At 36.0% G+C, this 25,844-nt stretch overlaps 1 protein-coding gene across 1 annotated transcript in view; it reads right to left on the bottom strand.

Annotated features, from left to right (window-relative positions):
• The window catches only part of ITFG1 (integrin alpha FG-GAP repeat containing 1), a 262,800-nt gene that overhangs the window by 52,216 nt on the left and 184,740 nt on the right, over positions 1-25,844 (bottom strand). The window contains exons 11-12 of the mRNA XM_044659729.1: positions 21,954-21,997; positions 2,558-2,636 (exon numbers count right to left, since the gene is read on the bottom strand). Of these exons, the coding sequence (XP_044515664.1) occupies positions 2,558-2,636; positions 21,954-21,997 (123 nt within the window). The remainder of the gene's footprint in view (positions 1-2,557; positions 2,637-21,953; positions 21,998-25,844) is intronic.

Genomic DNA, 25,844 nt, shown 5'->3' with positions numbered 1-25,844 from the left:
ACTCCCTTATAAAAGCAACATGCTTCACTAAAATGATGTTACTCAAACACGCACTATGCCATCTTTACCTCTAGTTCTTAAATTTATACTATTTCTTTCATCTTGAATGTCCTTTTTTATCCTGCTGGAAAATCTACCCTTCCTTTAGGTTATAGGCCAGAAATATCTTCTTCCTTCTCACAGTACCTCTGCTTTCTTACAGAACTTAGCATATGCCTTGTGTTACAGGTTTACTGATTGTCTTCTCCCTTCTATTAGACTGCAAGTTCTCTAGATGAGGTTTTGTGTCTTGTACAGTTTTGTCTCTTTCAGATACCTTGCATTGAACTGATAATTGATAATTAAAATGGATTTACATCTCAGCATGGTCTTCTTCATTTCCTGTTAATACCATATAATTCTGTTTTCTATGAGTTTAAATCACCAGATCCTAACAGACACTGAGTATGGCTATTGCTTCTTCAGATTACATTGGCATTGACCTAGCTTTGGTTTATTTTTTAGTACATGCCATATTTAAGCCAGAGCCATCTATAACTACATATAGTTAGCATAGTGATCTTTAACTCACCTATTTTTGGGAGCTCTGTTCAGGCATCATAAGACATTAGACTCTTAATTTATGATTTTCTAAGTAGCTTATCATTCCTGATCCCTCATCATCCATCAATGGTACCCTCTACACCCTTGTCTTGGTCAGGCTGATTTGTTATCAGGCCCTAATCCGGCTTAACTCCTTACTGGGCTTTAAGCATTGTCTGGAAAGGTGCCTTGGTGACACTTATGGATCAATTTAACTAAATTGGGAGGTTCATGACCAGAGGACTGGCTACTAGATGAGAGGATGATCTTTGCAGGGGGTTAGGTTGTTTTTTTTGTCCCCTTGGAATTTCCATGCTTTGAAAATATAATGACCAAGTACCATAGTCCAAATTTTAGGTGAGTTATTATGGTCATTGTCCCAAAAGATGATTCCAATTAAATAAGTGTAGCTAGCCTGACTAGAATATACATTTATGCATAGAGTATAGCATGAGTTTACTTGAAATATTTGATCTATTACTATAAGTTTGTGCTGACTGCATTATTATTCAGCTGTAGTTGTATGAGTGAGAGCTATGCTGGCTGAAGTGACTTGTCCCCAATGAGTGCAATTAAATTCAGACGATGGTGATGTTACAGCATATTTGATTTATATCAGGTCATAAGACAAAAATAATGATGACCCGACAGGTAATTTTTTCTAATTTATTTTTCCTGCTCACCAGGAAAGAACCTTTTAAATTGCTGAAGAAAGAAGGATTACCTACAATTTCAGTTCTCTGAAGACTATACCTCTCTATTTCCATATTCTTTGGCTTCTGGAACTCTCTAAGTAGAGTATTAATAATTAGAGCTGTTTCTATTACTTATTTAATTGGAATAATCAATACTGCATCTACCATGCCCAGGGTCTCAGTAAGTTCTAACTCTTTAATAAATATAGTCATTCTTATATCAGGCCAGGGGTAGCTTGTCTTGCTTACTTCTCCATAACCTGGTCTGCCTTATTTCCTCATAATGGCTCCTCCCATCAAATGACTTTGGGGAATTTATAACTATGCTTTAAAAAAATGACATATATATCTAACATATACTTCTAAATAATGTTAACTGTTTCCACTCCAGTTTTGGGAGGATAGGAAGAGGAAACAGATTAAATTCTGGTGGTACTTATTACTTTCTTCTTTTTTTTAAAAAATTTTTTTTTAAACCCTTAAGTTCTGTGTATTGGCTCCTAGGTGGAAGAGTGGTAAGGGTGGGCAATGGGGGTCAAGTGACTTGCCCAGGGTCACACAGCTAGGAAGTGTCTGAGACTGGATTTGAACCTAGGACCTCCTGTCTCTAGGCCTGACTCTCAATCCCCTGAGCTACCCCGCTGCCCCTTTATTACTTTCTTCTTAAGGTGATTTTGAATGAATATGCATCCCCTAACCACAATGTCATAGAATGAATATTTGGTTTGGTTTGAGGACCTTGAATTGAATGTTTGAACCAGGTAAGTCAGAAAGGCAATCTACCAGTCCTTCTTACTATTGAATGAAATGACAGTACCATCTCACAGTTGTTCTATTAGCAGCTGTAGTGGAGACTAACAAAAGGACAAGTCCTTTTAGATCTCCAGGAGGACATACATACACATATGTATATGTATGCATATATACATATATACGTATATATATACATATATATATATTTGAAATTTGAAAATTTTTTAGACTTTCTATAAAAGGGAAATAGTAGACTGTCATAATTTTCATTTGGGAGCCATTGTACCTAATTAACTTACTGGTATTGCACTAAAAACTCTCAATCTCAAATGTTAAATGATTTCGACTTTCTTTATGAGTCACCACAACCATGGAAAAATAACATGACAAGAATATTTATGCTTAAGGATAGTGACAAGTTGTTCTATTACAGAAGAAGCAGAGTTTTTCAGAAAGTTTCAATTATAATAACTTAGATGGTAATAAAGAAGAAATATCAGAAATTACTGACTTTTGTTTATCCTTACCTGAACCATTTTTCAGATAGCCATTTGCATCTACAGCTGTGTACATGATATAAGGTCCAGGCTGATTCACGCCAAAGGGCTGGAAGAAAAAAGGAATATCCTAAGTCCCCGAAAGTAAGGAATTATGTGAACTTCATTCAACTTGACAATCATAATTAAAAGAATTTTGATGAAAATAAAGTAGCCAAGAAGAGCTTTAAGTCACTTAAGAAAGCTATCAGAAACTGATAAAACTTTAAAAGAATAATTCCTTTTAGGAGGAAAATATTAATGTTTTAAGTTACTTATGGTTCAATCTTTGAAGTTCAATTAGTCATCACTAAAAGCTAATTATGCGACTGGTGGAGATAATTCTAGTGTATACAGAAAAATGGATATATATTTTTCAAGTTAAACTTGCCATCACAACTGTTGGTCCAACATAGAATAAAACCTACAACAGTGTGATTAATGACATTTATTTCCTGTTAAATGCAACATTAATTCTCTTTTTGTGAGGTTTGCAGGGACTGTTTCAATAGAGATGACTTTCTCCTATTAAAATATAAAAATAAACAAAATCCATTCATGTTAATTAAAAAGGAAAAGGTTTGTTATTAGTTCTAGCACATTTGAAATACTGGACTCAGTTATTCTCATCCAGTAGTCTGGGCGAATCTGATAAGGCCAGATGGGATACGGAACAGCAGTGAGATGAGTCTCCAACTAGTACATTACTTCCCATGCCTCAAACACTCCTGAAATGATGAATTAGATGACAAAATTTCTTCTACCTTCAGAAAAGATCTAATTAAAGAGGACATCTAAGATTTGAATCTCAAAGGAAGAACTGTGAGAAAAATCTAAGCAACATTTGAGAATGTAGAAAGTGTTTTGCTTTGTAGAGTCCCAAATCCCTCTTCTCTGTCCCAATTATGGCAATATGATAACCAAGACTGACCACTTTCTGCTCCCTTATAATTTATTATTCAAGAATCTGATGTTTTGGCAAAATAATATCAACTCTTAGAGTGATGGTCACAAAAGAGTGCAGCCAGATAAATATTATAATACCCTATCTAATATTATAAGAACTTTGAGAATCAATATTTTCTTCAAAAATAGTGGCAGAGAGGTGGGGGAAAGAAAGACTAAAATGAAAAATTATACTACTCATAATAATAGAATTAATGGATAGGAGGACACTGCTTTGGATACTGGATTTAAAAGGATGAGTAGATTGTATTTGGGAAATTTTGCTATGCTTTGATGATCCAAAAGTGTTCTCTACACTAAAGTTCATTTTCAAATAGCAATATTTTCCTAAACACATCTCCAAAGAATCAAAATCGTTTATTATTGAAATCATAGGTCTTGTGTCCCTGATCCTCTATATATACAGCATGAAAAGCAGAAGCATTAATCTGGATTCTACCTTATAAGGGCAATGAGAAGACTCAGAGTAAATGTAAACAGACGAATCACATGACTAATAACTTCAGTAAAAGACATTGGATAAAATACATAAAGAGTGTATAACAACAACAACAAAAGGTGGGCCAAGCATGAAATGAGACAAATGAATAGGCAGCCTGAATGGCATATCGGAGTCCACATTATATTAAAGGACTTAGAGGCAGGTCTCCAAGATTTGGGATAGATCCTCTGAGGAGAATTTACAATAAGGTATTCACACATTGCACAGGCTTCAACTGGTTGTTCTCTTTATCAGCAGAGGAAATAACTAAGAATGCAATGAATGAAATAATGAAGTAATAACAAAACTCAAATTTACCTATCACCTTAAAATTTACAAAGTACTTTTTAATTGTAATAGAGGATTAACTGGAAACAATAAATTTTAGCAGTCCTGGGTTATGGTCCTACCTCTGTCACTTACCAAAAACTTTTGAGCAAACCACTTAACTCTTCTGGGTTTTTAAATTCTTTGAAAAAAGAAAGGGGATTGGGTATGGGACTAAATTATTTTGAAGGATTTGTGACTTCAGGGGTTGGATGACTTGAAAAGAACACTAGATAAATACAAAAAAGTTTTAAAAATGACTTTATATAGGGGCATCTGGGTAGCTCAGTGGATTGAGAGTCAGGCCTAGAGACGGGAGGTCCTAGGTTCAAATCCGGCCTCAGACACTTCCCAGCTGTGTGACCCTGGGCAAGTCACTTGACCCCCATTGCCCATCCTTACCACTCTTCCACCTAAGAATCAATACACAGAAGTTAAGGGTTTAAAAAAAATGACTTTATATAGCAAGAAGAAAAACACTTAACATGAGCATATTTGCAGAAAGGATTATAAAAATCAATTTACTTTTCTCAAACATAAAGTTCATAATTGTTAGTTCAGTTGTCAAAATTTTTAGGAAAACAGTGATACATATAGTGATATGTAGGCAACTCGGGATCTGCATGTATCTCAATTTATATATGGAGATAGGGCCAGATCTCAGAAATCAAATCCTCCAATGTTTAAGCAAGCTTTTAAAACAAGCACGGACAATACACTAATTCTAAAGAAATATAGTGGGGAAAAAAATTGTAGCTATATTATAATTGCACTTATAAGGTAGAATCCAGATTAATGCTTCTGCTTTTCATGCTCCATATGTAGAGGGTCAGGGATACCAGACCTATGATTTCAATAATTCAGGAAATTTTCTGCTGAGTAAACTCCCAACCAGTACAGATCAGCACTTTGAATGAACGAATGATAAAGCATTTATTAAACTCCTATTATATGTCAGGTGGGGCAATTAGGTGGTATAGCAAACAGATCACTGGTCACTTCATTTCTGCATAGTAATATAATTGCCTTTCCATGATAATTTTGTTCCCTGTACTATGCTACAGGAAGAGATGTGCTTTTTGGCTCTTTACCAATCACAAAGTTCTAGAAAGTGGCACTCTGAAATACTTTGCTACCAACATCTAATTTAGCAACTAGCATATTGATAACAGGATACCTGGTATATCCTCTATTGGAAATAGGGCAGCTGAATCTAGGAGTGTTCATTTGGCAGTTTGGTTGTTAGGATTTGCTATTAAGGTGGCTGCTTTTTAGTAGGGGTGGGTTAGTCATTTTTTAGATTTTTGACCCCTCAGACTAATGTAAACTATGTTTTCCTTTTTCTTAGAAGTCTCTAGAAAGTAAAGAGAACTAGGATACTCTCTGGGATAACATGAATTGACTTTTAATTAACGAAATTTGGCCAATCTGTAATCTCTAGTTTTCCAAAGGGTGAGATAACAAAGCTTTTATTGTAGTTCCAAATGCAAATGGGTCACTTTGGCTGAAACAAAATTCATAGCAAGGTCATTTTGGAAAGCACTTCCAAAGTTTTTGCCATCTGTTTTGCAGCAGCTTACAATTGACAAAGGCAAGCCTTTACACCCTATTATATCATAAGATTCACTCATATTCCATCAATGGAACTCAATTAAGAAGCACTTATCAAGTACTTACTAAATACCATTCACTGTGCTAAGGGCAGGAGATAAAAAACAGAAACAAAAACCAATCCTAGCCCTCAAAGAGTTCCTTTTCTAATGGGAGAGACCATTAATCTGTATAAACAAGATAAATATAGAATAGGTGGAAAGTGGTCTCAGAGGGGAAGATATAATCTTTTGTAAATAAAATATTCTCTAAAAACACCTCCTTCCCTCCTCTCATCCTGTACTTCTGAAATTGATTTTTTGAGTCTAAATAAAAAGCTTTATATTAATCTCTACTAAGAGTTAATTATATTAGACTTGGTCAGATGTTCGAGCCTACCAGGTCTTTTTGTGACCTTCCTGCCATTCTACATTTTAGCTTTCCCTCCTAATTTTTTGTCTTCTATGAATTTTTAAGCATGCTAATATGCCTTTACTTAATCATTGGTAAAAATGTTTAAACATACAGACCAAACTCAGATTACTGAGAGTATCTGATTGGAGATCTTCTAGATTAACTTTGAATCATCAATGACTACTCTGTGGACTCAGCCATTTAGTGAGTTCAAAATCTACTCAATTGTACTATCACCTGATGCACGCTTCTCATGTTTGTCAGTAAGACTAGAGTGAGAAATTTTATCAAATGCTTCACTAAAATCTAATTGAATTATATATATATATGGCATTTGTCCAATTTATTAACTTAGTAAGCTAACTGTAAAAGAAATTAAATCAATCTGGTATGATTTGTTCTTAAAAAAACATACTCTTTGTAATCAAGGCACCCTTTAAAGTTGTTCACAAGGCACCTCCTTTATCCCTAAATAAGTAAACCCCAACCCTTCAAATTGCCCAGAACCCAACAACAAATCCATTTTGTTGCCCTTAGTTTTGCCTGCCATTTTGAACTTTATTATCTATGACCTTATTCTTAAAAACAAATGGCATGCTTTTGTATTTATTTTCTATTATTTGCCCTTGCTTCCACTTTTTCTATATGCCTTTAAAAATCTATTGGTTGGTGAGTTCCCTGTGTATCCACATCAGTCTCTTTATACAATTTTCCCATTTACTCCCCATCAGAATGAATTTTCCTTCTACTTTCATAATCCCATACTTGAGAGATTTTCCATACCTCTAAAACTGATATCTTCATTAGAATTTTAGTCCTATATTTCTTGCATAATGTTTATCTGAATTTTAAATATATTCTCATCTTTTGAATCAGAAATATCACTATAGAACTTACATATATCCCAAGGAAAATAATGACAGGGTAAAACCCTGTATTTATGATGATATTTACAGCAGTAATTTTTGTGACAGGAAAAAACCAAACACAAACAAACTAGAAATAAAAAGAGTGCCAATTAATTTGGAATGGTTGAACAAACTGGAATATGATGGAATACAAAATTATTGTACTCAGAAATGACAAAGAATTAAGTGATAAAAGAACACATATCAATTCATGTAAAGTAATATAAGTACTAAGGGACCAATATTCATGATGAACATAATAATATAAAAGAGAGCAAACTAGACTATATCATAATTCAGATCAATGCAATCACTAATCTTGACTCTAGAAGACTGATAATGAAACATTCTCTTTTTCCTTTCTGTTACTCCAGTTAGAGAAATGGTAGACTATAGGGGCAGAACGAGGCATATCTTTTCAGATATGGTAATGAATAAGTTTGTTTTGCTTAATGGTATTCCTTTGTTATAAGGAAGGGTTCTACTGGGAGGCAAGGTTACTGGGAAAGGACAGAGATGCTTAAAAAAAAACTAATAAAATGTTAAAAAAGCAAAAAAAAAATCTGCTCTCTCTAAATGGAAAGTATATACTTAGATGATTCTTGATTTTTCTCTTTTTCTATATTACAAACTTTAAAATAGTTATTTCTTTTCCAGGTTTTAATCATGTACAGCCCAATAACCAATTCCTTCTTATTAAGAAGTGGAGTCATAACAAAAATTTCCTTATTGGTCCCTCCATTTTTTAAAGAAAAGTTCACTAAGGTAAAACAAAAATTTATTAGCTCTTCTGTTTTTGGCAAAGAGAAAACTCCAACAAAAATATCTGTCATTTTGTTTTTGTATTCCCAATGCCTAGCATAATGCCTTATACAAAATAGCTGCTTAATAAATGGTTGATGGCCTGGATCAGATATCTGGATGAATAACTGAAGTCCCATGTCATTTCTCATTTAGGCCTTCATGCTATGTTTGTGACCTGTTCTCCAAATTAATCAACATTTTTTCTGACCAAGTGATCTATAGTATGCTCCACTTATATAATTTTTGTTTGTCTCCTTTGATCGTTAGCCAAATGCTCTCTCCCCTGCCTCTCCTTCCTGGTTCCCGAATTTTTCCACATGAGTACATCTTGATCTCTCTGCAGCACTTGATAATGTTGACCAACCTCTCCGGTATACTCTCTGTTCTTTGAAGTTTTTGTAATAATGTCCTCTCTTGGTTCTCCACTTGCCTAATCTGTCACTCCTCAATCATTTTCACTAGATCACTGTCCATGTTCTAACCATTAACCATAGGCAAAGGCATATGTAGAGGATATGTATTACCATTGGTCCTCCCCTTATGCTGAAAGGATATCATCAGCACCACAGAGTGTCAGCAAAATGCATGGGCTCACTTGGGATCTTGAGTATACATCAAGATGCTACATCTTGATTTCTATTCTTCTACTTCTTTTCTTTAAGACCTCTTCAGCTCCCAAAGGATTCAATGATCACCTCTAGGCCAATGAATCTCAGATCTCTATATTTAACTCTCTCTTTCAACCTATAGTTACATATCAATCAACTACTTATTAAGGTATTTTGAAATGGATATAGTAGAGGCATCTCAAACTCAACATGTTCAGACAGAATTAATTTTCTTTACCCAGAAGTCCACTCTTCCTCCTGGTTCAAGTTGCTATTTAAGATACTACCATACTCTGTCACCTAGTTTCCTAATCTTAGAATCATCCTTGAGTTCTCTGCCACATCTCAAATATTCCAATCAAGTTACTAAGTCTGGTTAATTCTATTTCCACAACATCATCTGAATCCATCCTCTTTTTTCCACTCATGGCCACTAACCTAGCTTGGGTCTTAATCACTTCTCACCTAGACCACTGCAATAGCCTCCTAATTGGTCTCACTACCTAAAGTTTCTCCTCTCCCTGTGATGTAGAATGTATTCCTATTCATCCTGAACACAGCTGCTAAACTAATAAGCAACAGTATGACTACATAATATCCCTACTCAAATTCTGGGGGCTATCTATTACCCCTAGGGCAGAAGTTCTTTAATCTTGTTTGTTGTTAGTTTATCTCTTTGATAGTCTAGTGAAGCAAATGAGACTCTTCTAGGAATGTTTTTCTTTTCTTTTCTTTTTTTTATAAATCCTTATTTTTCTTAGGATCAATACCATGTATTAGTTCTAAGGCAGAAGAATGATAAGGGCTAGGCAAATGGGGTTAAGTGATTTGTCCAGGAGTCACACAGCTATGAAGTGTTTGAGGTCACATTTGAACCCACATCCTCCCATCTCTAGGCCTATCTCTCTACCCACTGTGCCACCTAGCTGTTGGAATATTGTTTTTTAAAAGCATAAAGTACATAGGATTGATTACAAAGTTAAATAATTACGTTGAAAAGCAGTTATCAAGGTATTTAAAGCAAAAACAGAAATAAGTTCAAGATCTTACAATAAGAACTATATTGTTCTGGGATAAAATTCAAATTCCTTGTTGTGACATTTAAAGCCCTTCACACACACTCTCTGTCTCTTGCGACTCACTGAAGGCAAGAGTGATATCATTTTTGCTTTTTATCCCCAGGCCCTGGCACAGTGCTTGGCTTGTAGGTGTTTAATAAATGTTTAGAGATCAATTCATTAACGTTCTAAAAAGAATACTGTATTCTGTAAAGAAAGGCACACAAATGATTTCATGGATGAAAATATTTGCAATTATGAAAACTAAAATGATATGTTTTGCTTGTTTTTTGAGAACATTTTACCAGTCAGGTTAATACAAGTTACTGTATCAAAACAGATAACATTTCAATAATTTAACATTTTGGTATAAGGCACATAAGTTCAGGTAAGCCAAAATACTCAAAACACGCTTTTTCTAGCCTTATCGAGGATTCTACAGTAACTATTTGAAAAGAGAAAGAACCAAAAGGAAATTCAGTTTCAGAATACAAATAACTAAGTTACCTGCTAATAGGCAATGCTACTGAATCCTTTGTTTTCATGAAATCTACCTTCTTTACTTTCCCCTATTAAAAAAGCAAGCCAAATGATCACTCTGGTACACACATGCATTGCATCAATTCCTTTCCCAGAAGCCAATGGCACTTTTTATTACGTAATTGTTCAAAAGTGGTAGACTCTAGGAATGCTTATGTAACCAAAGCACCATTACTAGGAGTCGGTCTGACTAATTAGGATAGAATGAAGCAAAAGATTCACAGTGAATACTTTGAAATACTGGGGATCCTTTTCTGGAGATATTAGTGAACTATCTAGTAAAAAATAGTAATGTTTCTCGTAGCAATGCAAATGAAAAGGAGAGGGCTGACAGAAGCCTGGAAGAACTAGAGAAAGACAAAAACTCAGCTGAGGTGATTAGGAAGCTTTTTGAAATGTTCAACATTCATTTCATTTGATTTTCATTCATGCAGACCAGAAGAGTATGAACTTAAAGGGGGGCATTCATTTGATAAGGTGAACAGCATACAGGTATGATGGCCAATATAATATCATTATGTTGGAATTGATCCTTATTTTTTTTCTTCCCTAACGATGACACAAAACAACTTGACCTTTTTTTTTTTCCCTTTCAAAAGGGGCAAACTTCCAGACTGTCTGGCAGTTAGCCAGCACATGTCCTCAGAGCAACAAGGTCTTGTCAGTGTTTCTGCAGGAGCCAGATTGCCTTGACAAGCATACAGGCAATTAGAACACACTGGGAAGCTAAAGAAAAAAAAACACCTTACTACAGATATTTTGGCATAAGAAAAATACAATAAAAATCACTGGCAAATTTTAATTTGCAGGTGAGGCAAATTCTATAAAAAGTCTTAACACCTAAGGCTATCCAGTAGTCATTCAAGTGTATAGGCTACAAAGATGTAAGAGTAAAATTATATGTGACTCCATGTTTTGAATGGCAGCCTGGTATACAGCAGAGGTGAACGTTCTTGACAAGATTAAAATGAAGTTGAGAAATGTTTTAACAAAATAAATAAAAATAAAATAAAACATAGATAATATTAGTTTGTCATTTTCTAAGTTAGTTTGCGGCCTAAAGGGATGGTTTTTATTCGACTTTGCCATTCTGCGTAGGCAGCACCAATGTACTGATGAGTTTAGGTCATATAATTTGAAAAAGACAGACAAAACTATGTCATTCCATAGACTGGAAGAAGTAAAATATTGCCAAGACACTGTCAGTTTTCTTCGAAAGATTATGGAGAGCAGAGGTGCTACAGAATTTGAGAGAGGAAAATGTGCTCATTTTCCAAAAAGGGAATATGGTAAAATCCTTAAATTATAGACCAGTGAGCTTGGTTTAGATTCCTGGAAAAATTTTAGACTATTTTTCAAGAGATGATTTGTGAACATCTAAAAATGAAAGTGGTGACCACAAAGCCAGCATAATTCATAACCAGCATGTTCAGAACATGAGAAACCAGACAAGCTTCATTTCCTTTTTTGGACAGGTACTAGATTAATAATTATATCAGAGGAATGTTGTAAATGATTATCTAGAGTTTAGCAAAATAGTTTACAAAGTCTTTAATGCATTACTGATAAAAAAAGTCTGAGAGACACAGGCTGGATTTAGGCAGGTAGATTTGGAATTGATTGGTCATCCAAAGGGTAATCATTAATAGTTTAGTGTCATCTCAGAAAGAGTTTTCCAATGGAGTGCCCTTGTGAAGTGTGCTTGGTGCAGTTCTCCGTAACATTTTCATTAATGACTTGGATAAGAGAAAAAATGGCATGCTAATGAATCTGTAGATGGCACAAAGCTGGATGGACAAAACAACAAATGGCAGGATCAGGCTTCTAAAAGGTCCAGACAGATAAAATGATTGGGCTAAATCTTATAACATCTGAAAATTATCATAATTGTAATATCTTATACTTGGGCTAAAAGATCCAAGTTCACAAATATAACATAGTAGAGAGGCTCAATAGTAGTTCATTTGGTGAACTAATAGAACCATTCTGGAGCGCAATCTGGAACCACTCCCAAAGTGCCATAAACTTATGCATATCTTTTGACCACTGTTAGATCTGTATCTCAAAGAAATCGAAGAAAAAAGAAAAGGAAGTATATGTACAAAAATATTTAGAACAGCTCTTTTTGTAGTGGTAAAAAATTGGAAACTGAGGGGATGTCCATCAAATGGGGAATGACCAAACAAGTTATGGAATACGGTTGTAATGGAATACTAATAGGCCATAAGAACTGATGAACAAGATGATTTCAGAAAACTTGCAAAGACTTATGTAGAGTGAAGTGAGTAGAAGCAGAACATTGCATATGGTAACAGAAATATTGTACAAAGATCAACTGTGAAGGACTAAACTACTATTGGTAAGGATCCAAGACCACTCTAAGGGACTCCTGATGAAAAATGCTATCCACAACCATAGAAGGAACTGACAAAGTCTGAATGCAGATTGAAGCATACCACTGTTGCTTTATTTCCTACATGAATTTTTTCTTGTATGTGTGATGTATGCTTTCTTTCTCAACATGGGGAACGTGGAAATATGTACTGCATGACAGCACTGGTATAACCTATATCAGATTATTTACTGCTTCAGGGAGGGGAGGAAGGAGGGAAAAAATAAGAGAATTTGGATCACAAAACATCACAAAACAATTGCTGAAAATTGTTTCTATATTTAATTGAAAAAAGTAAAAGGAATAGACAGAAAGAAAAAAAAAGAAAGAGTAATGGGTAGAAGTTGTGGGGTGGAAGTTTTAATCTTGATGTGAGAAGAAACTCTTTAAACATTGGAATTTTCCAACTTATATTGGGCTGCCTTTTTTGTACTTTAGGCAACAGCTGGATGAGCACTTGCCAGGCATATTTGGGAGGTGGTCCTTTTCAGGTGATATTTGAACTGGGCTTGTGTGATTCTGTTTTTTTTTTCAAACATTTATTAATATTCATTTTTAACATGGTTACATGATTCATGCTCCTCCTTTCCCCTTCACCCCCCCCCCCCCCACTCCCCCCACCCATGGCCGATGCGCATTTCCACTAGTTTTGTCATGTGTCCTTGATCAAGACCAATTTCCAAATTGTTGTGATTCTGTTTTAAAGTTATTCAGAAGTAAATGCAAAACACTGAGGGAGTGTGTTATAGAGAGAAGGATACTGGGTCAGTAAACAAGTGGCATCAAGTCCTGCTCTTCTATATATCATCTGTATTGTTGTGAGGAGGATTACTTAGTTATTATTTAGGAGACCTAGCAGGAAGGGCTTGAGAATTCCAAATGGAATGGGGAAGCAGGAAGCGTGCCCCCCCCCCCCCCCTCTCTCTCTCTCTCTCTCTCTCTCTCTCTCTCTGAGACAGACTCCATGGTGGCTGGGACAAGTTGTAACTGATCCTGGGAGACCTCAGAGGAAGTGGAGTTTGCACCCAGATTTCCAGAGATCCTGAAGGAAGACTGACATCTACTTGTGGGAGATTTTGGTAGAGACTATTAATCCCAACCTGAGTTGCAGGTTAACTTGGGCTAGCTTAGCTCCCAGAATCTACCCACCTGAAAGAGTACAGCTAGTGGTCCTGGAGGAGCTGCAACATCGCTGGAGTGTGTCAGGACTCTGCTGTGAGGATACCCACTTCAGTCCTGCTATTCTCTGAGCCCTGTCTGCCTTAGGTCTCAGTTCAGTGTAGATAAGTCCCTCCCCTGACCCTGTGGTTTGCCCGTAGTCTAATAGTATAGAAACCCCAATTCCCATCCTTTACCATAGTTCCCTTCATTAAATTTGTTACAAACTCTTGTCATTTGTTTGCTAGTTTCCATAGGCTCCTTGTCTAGATGGTGCAGGGTGACAGTTAGGCCTAACTGCCACTTCTGTTAACAGACATTCCCCTTACAGTTAAACCTGGTTCCCTGGCTTGTAAAGTCCTACCCATTGTCCCTTCCTGTCTCCTATCCACCCCACTGAACCCACAAATATTTGAGTTAATCTCCCCTAGTTTTCCCCATAAGAGTATGACTTTGGATGTATCACAACCTCCTGTAGTCTCAGCTTCCTTTTTAATAAAAAAGAGATAGGGAAGTATTGTTGGATACTGTAGATCTCTAAGGTCTTTTCTAGCTGTAACAGTCTGTAGAACTGAATCTGGTTTTCAGTATACATGATCTGAATATTTAGTTCTGTTTTTTTTTCCTCCAACTTATAGCAACCTGTGCCTTATCCTGCATATGACTATGTTTCTGGCTCCAACTTGGCCATATTAATATTTCTGGGTCCTCATGCTTCATGCAGGAGCCTCTGGATAATTAAATGCAGGCCCAAGGACTCTGTTTCATTTTGTAGGTAGTGGCATTATATGCTACACATAATAGTTACTTAATAAACACTTGCTGATTGATTGACAGCATTTTTCAAGGTCAAGGCCCCTTGGATGAATCAATCTTGGATCATAGTGTGTACTCCTGAGTGAGCTAAGTGGTGCATGCCAGAGGTAACTTTATTTCCCTTTCTTTGCCCACTGCTCATCATAACCAGGTGCCTATTATCCATACCATCTAATTTGCTAGCCATGTGAACTTTATTACTTCTTTGGCCCCTGTGTTTCTGTGACTCTTCTCTTAGCTACTCAGGGTTAATTCTTGGACATTGTGCTCTTTTCTTCTTTCTTTGGTAGGCCCTGGAGCCCCTTAATTTTCTCTCCTCAACTCATTCCCTGAACTGGAGGAGATTCTTGATTTTAGTGGCCAGAATTATGCCATTTTCCCACTAATCTGGCCAAATGAGATGACAAAGCCCTCTGTGAACCATAAAAACACTGTTTAACTGTCAGGTCTTCTGCCCTATGACCAACCCTCTCATCTACCCTGCACTGGCATCCATGCTGCCTCAATGCTGATAGACAGATGGATCCCACCAACCAACCCAAAAGACATTACAGGGGACCTGCGTATTACTTAAAAACATTTTATATTAGATTTTGGGCACCTGGTTTTTTGATAGTGACCTTTAGAATAAAGAATAACAAGGAAAAGTGCTACAAACTAGCCTAAAGTTAACCAAAAATCTAAAAATGAACTGTAATTTATACCAAAATATGGAGACTGTTGCTCACATGAAATGTAAACATTTTTGAGATAAGCTTATGATTTTGTAAGCATCTGTGCCAATGAATTAAAAATCTGAAGAGTAATGTTCCCCTAGCTAAGATAAAATGAAGGTCAGTGGTCTGATATGCAGTTATTTGAATCAAAATGACACTCTATGCATAGCACGACTAGGGAATTAATCGTATGGAGGAATAATCATGTGTTCTTTCTCAAAGCCTACAAGGGCATACTGAATAAAAACGGAAGCAATAGAATACAAGTGGGAGGTAAGGGTTATGTGGTGACCCTAAATAGAACCTGGGGAACTTAAAGCTTTGAGCTGAATCAAATGTGTTGTTCCAAACTGAAGACCTTCAAAAAGCAATCTCTTTCATAATCAGCACCCAAAGGTAGTAGAGGAGAGGCATGCCATTTCTGTAGTGAAGTTACAGGGTCTAGATCAACAAATCAAATTGAATTCAGCAAACATTCATTAAGAATCTACAATGTATAAGGCATCATGCCAATCCTGTTTCTTGGACCACTCCAACTTACTAGGGAAGTACCACATAGAGCAGTCATTAAACTCCTCACTGCCAAAAAACCCCCCAACTCTTACCTTCTGTCTGATAATCAATACTAAATATTGATTCTAAGAGCAATAAAGACTAGGAAATTGGGATTAAATGATTTGCCCAGGAACACATAGCTAATTAGTATCTCTGGGTCATATTTAAATCCAGGATCTCCCATCTCCAGGCTTGGCTCTCTATCTGCTGAGCCACTTGGCTACACTAAGCAGAGTCATTTTTGAAGGGAAAGAGGCTGGATTCTTATTGTTTGGACTATCAAATATGAAATTTACCCATATCTAAGAACTGGACAATTTATGAGATTTCTTTTCAAACTACAAAGCCTTATATGTAGTAGATAGCCAGTAAATATTATACATGACTAGATAGATTTCACTAATGTGGACTATAAAATTTTTTTTAAAAGATATTTCTGATCTTCATGAAAATTAGAGAGATATTTCTATGGGGAAAAAGAAAAAATAAAACAATCACAATAATCAAGTTAAGAGATAATGAGGGCCTGAACTAGGGTGGTAGCCAAGAGAGGAGAAAATGGGGACAGAGGCCAAAGATGTTGTAGAGAGATAAATTATGAGATTTGGCAGCAGATTAGATATATAGGGTAAGAGTGAGAAGTTGAGGATGACACTGAGATTGTGAGACTGGATGACTGGGAGGTTGGTGTTTTTGACAGTAATACGGAAGTTGGCAAGGAGGAGGATTTGAATAAAAAGAGAATGAATTCTGTTTTAGACATTCTGAATTTGAGACACTCAATCTGAGAAGCCTAAGAGACACTTGGTGCTACGTAAGCATAGCTAAAGAGAGAGGGTAGATCTGGATACAAAGATCTGGGAATATGTTGTAAAAACAGCCAGCACTACATAACACTTCAAGGTTTGCAAAGCACTTTAAATATGTTAACTCCTTGGTTTCTTATAATACTCCGGGGTTATAAGGTTAACTTCATTTGACAAATAAAGAAACTGAGAGGTAAAGAGTTTTGTCAAAAGTCACATAGTTAATAAATATACGAGGCTGGAATTGAACTTGGATCTTTCAATTCCAGGCTTTGTGCTTGGTGAACTGTGGTGCCACCTAGTTGTCTCCAGTGTAGATTCTATACAGAATTATCTGTAGAAAGGAGGCAGGAACCTTTGAATGAGAAGAGGGTCAAGGTCAGAGTTCTATGGGAGGCTCAGTTCATAGGTATGACATGTGTGAAGAATGAGCAAAAGGGACTGAGAAGGAACAACCAGAGATACACATAAGAGGAAAAACCAGCACAGAAGGGAGTGTCAGTGGAGACATCTAAGTGCTGCCATGTTCCCTTTGTTCAGGCTGATGGCACTCCCTGCTAGGAGGGGTACAGAGGTGGCAGCTCTGTTTCCTGCTGCAGAGGATCTGAACAAGCTGGGGAAGTGATCAGGAAGGGTCCCTTCTCAGGAAAGGTTGAAGGTTTATGATATACAATACTTTCATTTTCAAACCCTTGATCCAGGAGCTGTTAACAACATATTTTCTCTCTGTCTCTGGCACCCTCCCTCCCTCTCTCCTTTCCTCCCTCCCTATATAGGTAGATAATAAGTCCTATTATCTCCATTTCACAGATGAAGAGACTGAGACTGAGAGTTGTTTTAAACCTTCCTATGGTTACACACTAAGTGAGTGCTTGATGCAGGATTTGAACATAGATCTTTCTGAGTCCAGATCCAATCCCCTATCCATTGTGTCTCTTAGCTGCTAAGTTCTCAAGACAGTGGCCTGAAAGAGTTAACACATTTCCTAGAGTGAGTGGAAAAGCTCAGCAGTAGGATTAGACCCTTGTGCTGTTTTTGGATGTAGTCTCTCAGAGGTTTAATATTCTTAAAAGTCTATTCCAAGAAAAGCCATGACATGTAATACTTTCTCAGGGGAAGGAACAGGTTGATAGGGATATTCCGACTGTGTGAAACCAAGAGCCCCATTCCTATGTCAGTGCCATGATAATTATACAATTTAGGCTGCCTGCAGAGGGAATAGAAGATTGCTCAAGTTCCTTAAGATTTGTTTGAAAACTTCTGAAGGGGATATAAGAAAGGTGTTTCCAGCTCATTTCATGACTTACTCAAGAGGCTCCTGAGACTGAAATCAAACCACTTGTACTTGACTTTTAGTTGTGCTGCTTGTCTGCTTCTGAGCAACTGAGTTATTCTTAGAGTTTTTAGGGAGTCTGTTATTTGACTGGTCTGTGCCATTATCTATGGTCCTTCACTTTTAAAATAAAATTTTATTGATATCTTTTGTTTTGAATCACCAGACTTTATCCCAGTATCTACTTTCCTCCAGTGAGCATTCCATAAACAACATTTTTTAAAAAAAGAAAAAAAAAGAAAAAGGGGAGAAAAAAATCCAAAATTGATGGATACGTGAGAAAAGGTCTAAAAATACATATGTTGTGCTTCATCTCTGTGGACCTCCCACCTCTGCAAAGGAGTGGTGAGGCAAGTCTTCTATGATCTCTTCTTTCGGTTCATGCTAATTTTCTGCAATTTTGTAACATTCATTTCTGTTTATTTACAGTCATTGTGAATTCTGCTTACTTGGCTCTGATAATTTCACTCTACATCAAGTCATGGGAACCTTTCCATGTTTCTTCATCATTATAGTATTATGCAAAGTAGTATTCTATTATGCTCATGTACCATATTTGTTTAGCCATTTCCCAAACTATGGGCATTTATGGGCATTTACTTTGTTTCCACAAAAAAGTGCTGCTGACACTGTTTGGTATATGGGGGGACTTTTCTGTTTTCAATGACGTCTTTCATGGATCTATAGAAGCGGAATCCTTGTGCCAAAGGGCATGGATACTTGGGATGCTCATTTCTAATGCTATTGGGTGTCATTTGGATGCATTGTGGTTTAGATGGTCTATCCAGATTGCTAGCTGTTTTATATTGACCAGGGTCACTTTGGCTAATAAAATAAAAAAGCAGGGACTTGGGCACTAATGCTGCTCCTCCCTAAACTCTTCTAGATGCCATCTTAACTTTTTTTTTTGTGACCTGATAAATAGTGGTAGGAGTTCACATTTCCAAGTTGAGCTTTATTTCCCAAAGAATTTGCCTAAAAATCCTGCTACAATTATAATCGAAATCCTGCTACAATTATAATCGAAAGCAAATGTATATTGCATCATTGTCCTTGTCTATGAATAATCTGAACAAGAACACACATAAGTACTGCAGAGAATCACAGTAATTAATCTTGAAAGAATACATGAAAGCAAACCATGGAAGAATTTATGATGCAAAAAAAATATGATGGCTAGAATGGTCTTTTATTTTCCCACAAGAAAGTGCCCATTTTTCTTATGTGAGTTTAGCCATTAGAGGTCATAGAGTGTTTTGTTTATTTGCTTTCAGGAGTGTTGGCTGCATTTTCCAATTTTGTTCATCCAATATTTACCTGCTGTGCTTCTTACTCACTTCTGTAAGATAATACATGAAATCTCTTATTTTCTTTAATGTGCATTATTTTTCTCTGAACACCTCAATATACTTTCCCCTTAGACCAAGGAAACCAAAGAGATGTAAAGGGCAGATGGAATAAAAGAGTGCCCAAGTCCCTGCTTTTTTATTTTTATTATAATTCAGCACAATGAAGTGTGAGTATCATAAACAAGAGAAGGACTTTTAGCCATAGCGAGATTCTTATTTTTGGAAACAGCATGATGAACCCAACTCTATCAGACACATGCATTCTGTCCATTGTAGAGGGAATGGTGAAGTAAGGACAATAATCAAATCACAGCATTCATTACAGACAAAACAAAGAGACATGAAATGATCTGAGATAATTTGTCAGTGAGTTGCTAAATAGACCATGTTGGTTCAGCCTGAGAAGTCTCTCTGATTGAAAATAACAAAGAGTTAAGAGTTATTTTATTTTGCTACATACACAGAGTGGGTGAGCAACAGATTGAAACAATTGATTTGGGCCATCAATATGTCTCAGAGAACATAAAAAGAAAGGACTACTTTTCTCTCCTGAGACTGTAAGGAAATCTGAGGATTGCTCAGAGTGAGCTCCCCCTGGGAGTAGCTCAGATAACCAGGAATAATACTAAACAGGGTGGGAAGCATACTAGATACTTGTTTGGAGAAGAATGGTATGGTACCTAATTTACCAATCTCAACCTATGATGGAGTAATATAAAATCCTAGGAATAAACCAGATTTTCCTGAGGTATAGCTAGACCACCTTAGGATTTAAGCGTCAGTAGAAGATTTATTTTATTAACTAACCCTAGTATTGAAAAAAAGTCAATATATTATACCAGCTTTTTTTCCCCCTGGGGATAGGGTGGCAGTTAGCATTCAGGGTCATACATGATGACACTTTGTAACATAATGGAATTACTCAAAATCAATATGAAGAAGGCAAACTCTTAGGATGTAAATAATTTCAGAAGTGGGTATGTACTTGATGGACAGAACACTGGGGAAGTATTCTGTGCATTTCCCGCCTTTGGGCCTGTCACTCTAGTTGTGATCTATGATATCTTTGGGGAAGGAAAATGAAAAATGTGAAGGGCAGTTCAACAGGATCTGAACCTCAAAGAAAGTCATAAATGGATAAATGGGAGGCAAATGTATCAACTGCTGAGAAGCCTGAGGGAACTAAACTGTCAGAATAATCAATCTAGGTGCAGCTTTGCAAATTGGACTTTACTGATGTGACTTTCAAAATGATTTTAAGAGAGTATTCAGGTTTATTTGGAGGCTAGTCTGCATAAGGGAGAAATACTTTATATATGCAAATAGAAAAAGAGGCATAGGGAAAAAGGAAAATGGATACAGAAGAAAAGAAAAACTCTCAATACAACACATCCGAAAGCTACAGACTTCCTCATCATAAACTCATCTATTTAGGAGAATAAGTAACCAAGACAACTAGCTGGATTTTACCTCCTCTTCTTCCCTTTGTTGGATCTTTTGATGGATATGCTAAAGAGTGGAGAAATGGCTAAAAATCAGAAAGGAAAAAAAAGAGTAAAGTTTGGGTATGAAGGAAAGTTTGGAACCTGAAGAACTGGGCTCAAATTAGGCTTTTGGGTGAACTCAGGCTCATCACTTCTCTTGGGGCCCAATATTTTTTTCTGTCAAATAGGTCCCTGATGGCTTTAAATCTTGGACCCAATGAACTCAGCTAATTGTAAGTGTAAGATTACCAATAAACTTTACAATTCATGGGGACAGTTAAGTTCTTAGGCACCTTTTCACAGGTAGTATGATTATGCTTCAAGAGTACCTGTGTTAGGAAATTTCCTTCTCTGTGCACAGACCCTTTCTTTGGTTCTTGGGACATTCACTTGAAAAAGTTATTAAATAATTAAAGTAACAACATATCCCTAGTTCTTCACTTCAAAATATGATATTCCTAAAGTAGGGGAAAGAAAGTGATTTATATGTTAGGCAGAACATTGTTGGGTACAAGGGAAAGCTTAAATCATATCTAAGTGGAACAGAGGATGGAATGCTGGATTTAGAGTCAGGATAACCTTGGTTCAAAACCTTTGTTGGATATTTAATAGTGTGGAATCCTGGCCAAGTCCCTTAACTTCTCCTGGGATCACTTTCATCATCTATATAAAGGTTGTGTGTGTGTGTGTGTGTGTGTGTGTGTGTGTGTGTGTATGTGTGTGTTTTGTAGTAAGGAACAATTAAGAATATATGTAAAGACTTTGTGGATTTAAAATTACTACAAAAATTTTAGTTATTATTATTATGTGTCAATTTGACTATTATTTGACAAACCCATTTTATTTGTCTGATGATGGTGTGATCCTGGGGGAGTCACTTAATTTTTTAAAACCTTGGTCACCTTATTTGAAAAATGGCCATAGTAGTACTTAACAATATTTGGTCTTAGGATAATTTGTGAGGGTCAAATGAAATACTATGTGAAAAGAACTTTGCAAATTTTAGATTAGGCTATTTAAACGAACTATTCAAGACTTCATTTTCATACCAATAATTACAAGTGATAGTTGATTTTACTTACTGTTATCTTACGAGGGCAGTCATTAGAACAGAGACCACTAAGAACTGTTAAAAAATTAAAAAAAAGTTATTATTATTGTCATAATGGCAAGCCATTTATAATTAGCTCCAATTTTTCCTCTTTAAAATCCATGAATGTATTACCTTGATTCACAATCATAAGCAGAAAGAAATCTAGCTCCTTTAGATCCGAGCAGGTAAAATTGTTGTTGCCCATTTTACACTAATATTGACCTGTCCAAATTGACATTGCTTTGCAAGATATGTAAGACAATTAGTCATTCCTATTATATGGCATTTACTTACTTTTTCTGTTTTTCAATTGACTAGCCTAATTTCAGCTGACACTCTTCTAGGGAAGTAGTAAATGCAAACAAATATACTGTATAATATATGTTATACATGTACATATATACACATAATATATATTTGCTAAAATAGCAAAGAGAACATTGAGCTTCTTATATCTCAAATGAACTTTTCCATTAATCTTTCAGGTGGTTGAATATTACATACATTGTTGACTAATTATAACAAAATATAGTTATAAAAAGATTGAAGAACTCAACATTACAAAGCTACAAACATAATAAGTATAATGTATAACATCACACCTTGCTTTCTTTTCATTTATATTGTTACCAACTCTACTTACAGCCAACCCAAAACAAAACACCCAGTCTCTAAAGGATATATTCAGTTTTCACATATTAAACATTGGATTCAATAAATTGGGTCATCACTGTTTTCTCTGATACAGTAACATCTTTTTGAGGAAAGGCATCAAATGCTTAATTAAAAGACATCGAATATTTACTGTTTGGTGAATGAATAAATATAGAAGAAAATATTTGTTATTGGGAAAACAATGCTGAAAAACTCTCCTCAGCCAGGATACAAATTATCCCACTAGTAATTCTTTGCAGAATGATACTCATGAGTAACATTTCTTTCTTTTTTTTTTTTTAAAGAGAGACTTTACCTAAGTTTATCAGACTGTTTTTTGTTACTGAGTTTGCTAATGAATTAAAGGTCAAATATCCATTTCCTTCTACTCATGATCAAAATATAACGACAAGAATAGTTTAATGATAAATTCTCAAACCTGATTTGCAGATATGAGCAAAGAGTAGAATTACTAAAACAAAATTATAGAACGTCTATAATTACTACATAATGGAATGCAAGCCTTGGAGTCAGGAAGTCCTATCTGGGGATCTCCATCAACATGGCCAACACTCTATTTTGAGTATTCTTCATAGGCAGTTCACATTACTGTATAAAATTTGACCCTGTGTCTTCTTGCCATTAAACTATACTTGACGTACACTTATTCCTTTCAGTGGTCATACTGTTCCCCGATTCACCTTCCTTTAATACTTATTTTGTCATGCCATTTTCCTACCCAAGAACCTAAGAGAACTCTGATCCTATTGTTTAAAATATTATCAAGCTATACATATAATAGGGCCTCATTTTAATGAGTACTGGGCCTGGGGTCAAGAAGAACTGAGTTAAAATCCAACTTAAGGCATTTACTAGCTGTGTGATGTTGGGAAAAACACTCAGTTTCAGCTTCTCCAACTGTAAAATGGGGATAATAATAACCCCTATCTCCCAGGATTGCTATAAGGACCAAATGATTTATTTGTAGCACAGGGCCTGGTATCTGGCACCTTCAGCACATTCTATGTGCAAGATGAGATGTAGAATGGATTAATGCATAGATGCCCTGTTTTGGTCTCTGGAAGATCTAGGTATAAATCTTATTTTTGGTATATTCAATTTGTGTGAACAAAGTGAATCATTTTACTATTAGTGACCAGGGCAACTAAGACATTGCTATAGATAAGTTCCTGGGAGCTATCCACATTGACAGCATAATAAAAAAAGAGATGTGTAAGGCATCATGGTAGATAGTTAATAATGCTTATTGAATGAAGGGATGAAAAAGTGAACTCTAAGAGATGGTGGCAATAGCCAGCATGATAATTCAAGATATGAGCAAGCATTAATATGCTAAATTTCTCCCTAAAGTTTTAGTCCATGAAACTTCCTCTGGGGTCTCTTAATCTTCACTGTGAGAGGCACTGGTGAAAAAAAAATTATGGGGTAGCTAGGTGGTTCAGCAGGTAGAGAACCAGGCCTGGAGTCAAGTCACTGAATCCCAATTGCCTAGTTCTTAATGCTCTTCTGCCTTAGAAGCCATATTTAGTATCAATTCTAAGACAGCAGGTAAGGATTTAAAAAAATTATCCTGACTTTATTCCCTAAAATATATGAAAAATTAATAAATCATTGGATTAACACCAACTTTAAAAATAATTCCAAGAATAGTATAACTTTAGTAGTAATATTTTCAAGACAATAAAAATATTTATCATTAAATCTTGTCCTATAAAAGTAATTTCCAACAAGTGACCTGGAAAAATGCTCTTTTGCAACCAGACTTTTCTCTTTCTGATAGTATTTTAATTCTAATTTTAAAGTGACATGATCACAATACTAGGCACTTTAAGCTTTGCTTTCTTTCCCCACAGAATTTGTTTAATGAAATCAGCTCTAGCCATAAAATGCTTTCAAATCAATACATCTGTGGTAAAAGAGAAACTGCTTACAGAATATAAATGGAGTGTTGAGTATTATTTTACCTGGCCTGAGAATTTTTTAAAAATTCCAAAAGGAATCACCTGTTCCTTAAACATCAATTCAATGGTAGCATGAGAACACTAAACACTGTTTGATTGAGAATGTTCTTTAATTAAGAATTAGGTTGAACACCTAAATACGTTATTATCATAAAGGTTAACCTGTGCTCAAATGAATGCCTCTACTATAAAAGTGCTTGACCTTTTCAGTGACATTCATGCAGTTACTATAACAGGCAATGAAAGACTAATCTACTTCCCTATGTCTCCTGGGTTACCACATAGAATACAGGAATCATGCAAGAGGAGAAAACAAATGTTTTAGTCATCACTAGGAGATATACTGCTAAAAGAGGGCAGCATCAAGAAAAAAATGAGAAAAACTGACATTCTGACTTTGGCAATAGCACCTTCCATAGCCTGGGCTTTAGTTTTCCAAGCAATAAAATGGAAGGGAATGTGCTGTTTTTATAGTTAGAGCTTATTAGGCACCTGATGTAGCATAATTAGAAAATGTCTGTACATAGGTCTTTACACTCGAAGTCCCTTTGTGCCAAATTTTAATCTATTTGGGGTCTCACAGAGGCGGGTAAGGACAGATTATAACCCATCCACACCACATCTTGGGCAATTCTTGTCCCTGTGCTCTCAGAAACCCTTCACAGGAACTCCATCTAGCAAAGGGCTCTTAAAATTACACGGGCTCCAGCAAACATGTGGGATATCCATCTGTTGTTATTTTTCATTGTTCCAACAGCAGTTTATCAATGGCAGAATATTTGTTCCCACCATGATTTTCTCCATTGCTATTTGGGTGGCTTGCAGTCTGGATTCTTTGGAGATTGTAACAAAGGCAAAACACGTTCTCCAGATGTTCCTTTTTGCAGATAGCATACTAATAACACAAATCCCTTGAACACTGCACAGGCTCCTAAATAAGCACTCAAAAGAATTTGTCCCTAGAAATTCACACAAGAAAAATAAAGCAGATGAAGAATATATGTAGTTGTATGGACAGTCCAATTAGCTAGTCAGTCAGGATATCTATCTTCCATTGACGGCTTCTATAAAGTTGAGGATGTTGGAGGAGGCAGGCTTCATAAACTGACCGTACAGAATTATAGGATCATGGACTTAACTACAACACTCAACTTATACATGCTAATATCACCCAATATTCCACTCTCTGCTGTGCAAGCTCCCAAACTTCATCATTCTGAACTCAGTACTATCTTCTTAGAGCA

This window comes from Gracilinanus agilis, chromosome 2 (genome assembly GCF_016433145.1).
Source record: "Gracilinanus agilis isolate LMUSP501 chromosome 2, AgileGrace, whole genome shotgun sequence".
NCBI classification, from domain to species: Eukaryota; Metazoa; Chordata; class Mammalia; order Didelphimorphia; family Didelphidae; genus Gracilinanus; species Gracilinanus agilis.
The sequence above is the reverse complement of the archived record's forward strand: the minus strand, read 5'-3'. Positions and strand labels throughout refer to the sequence as shown.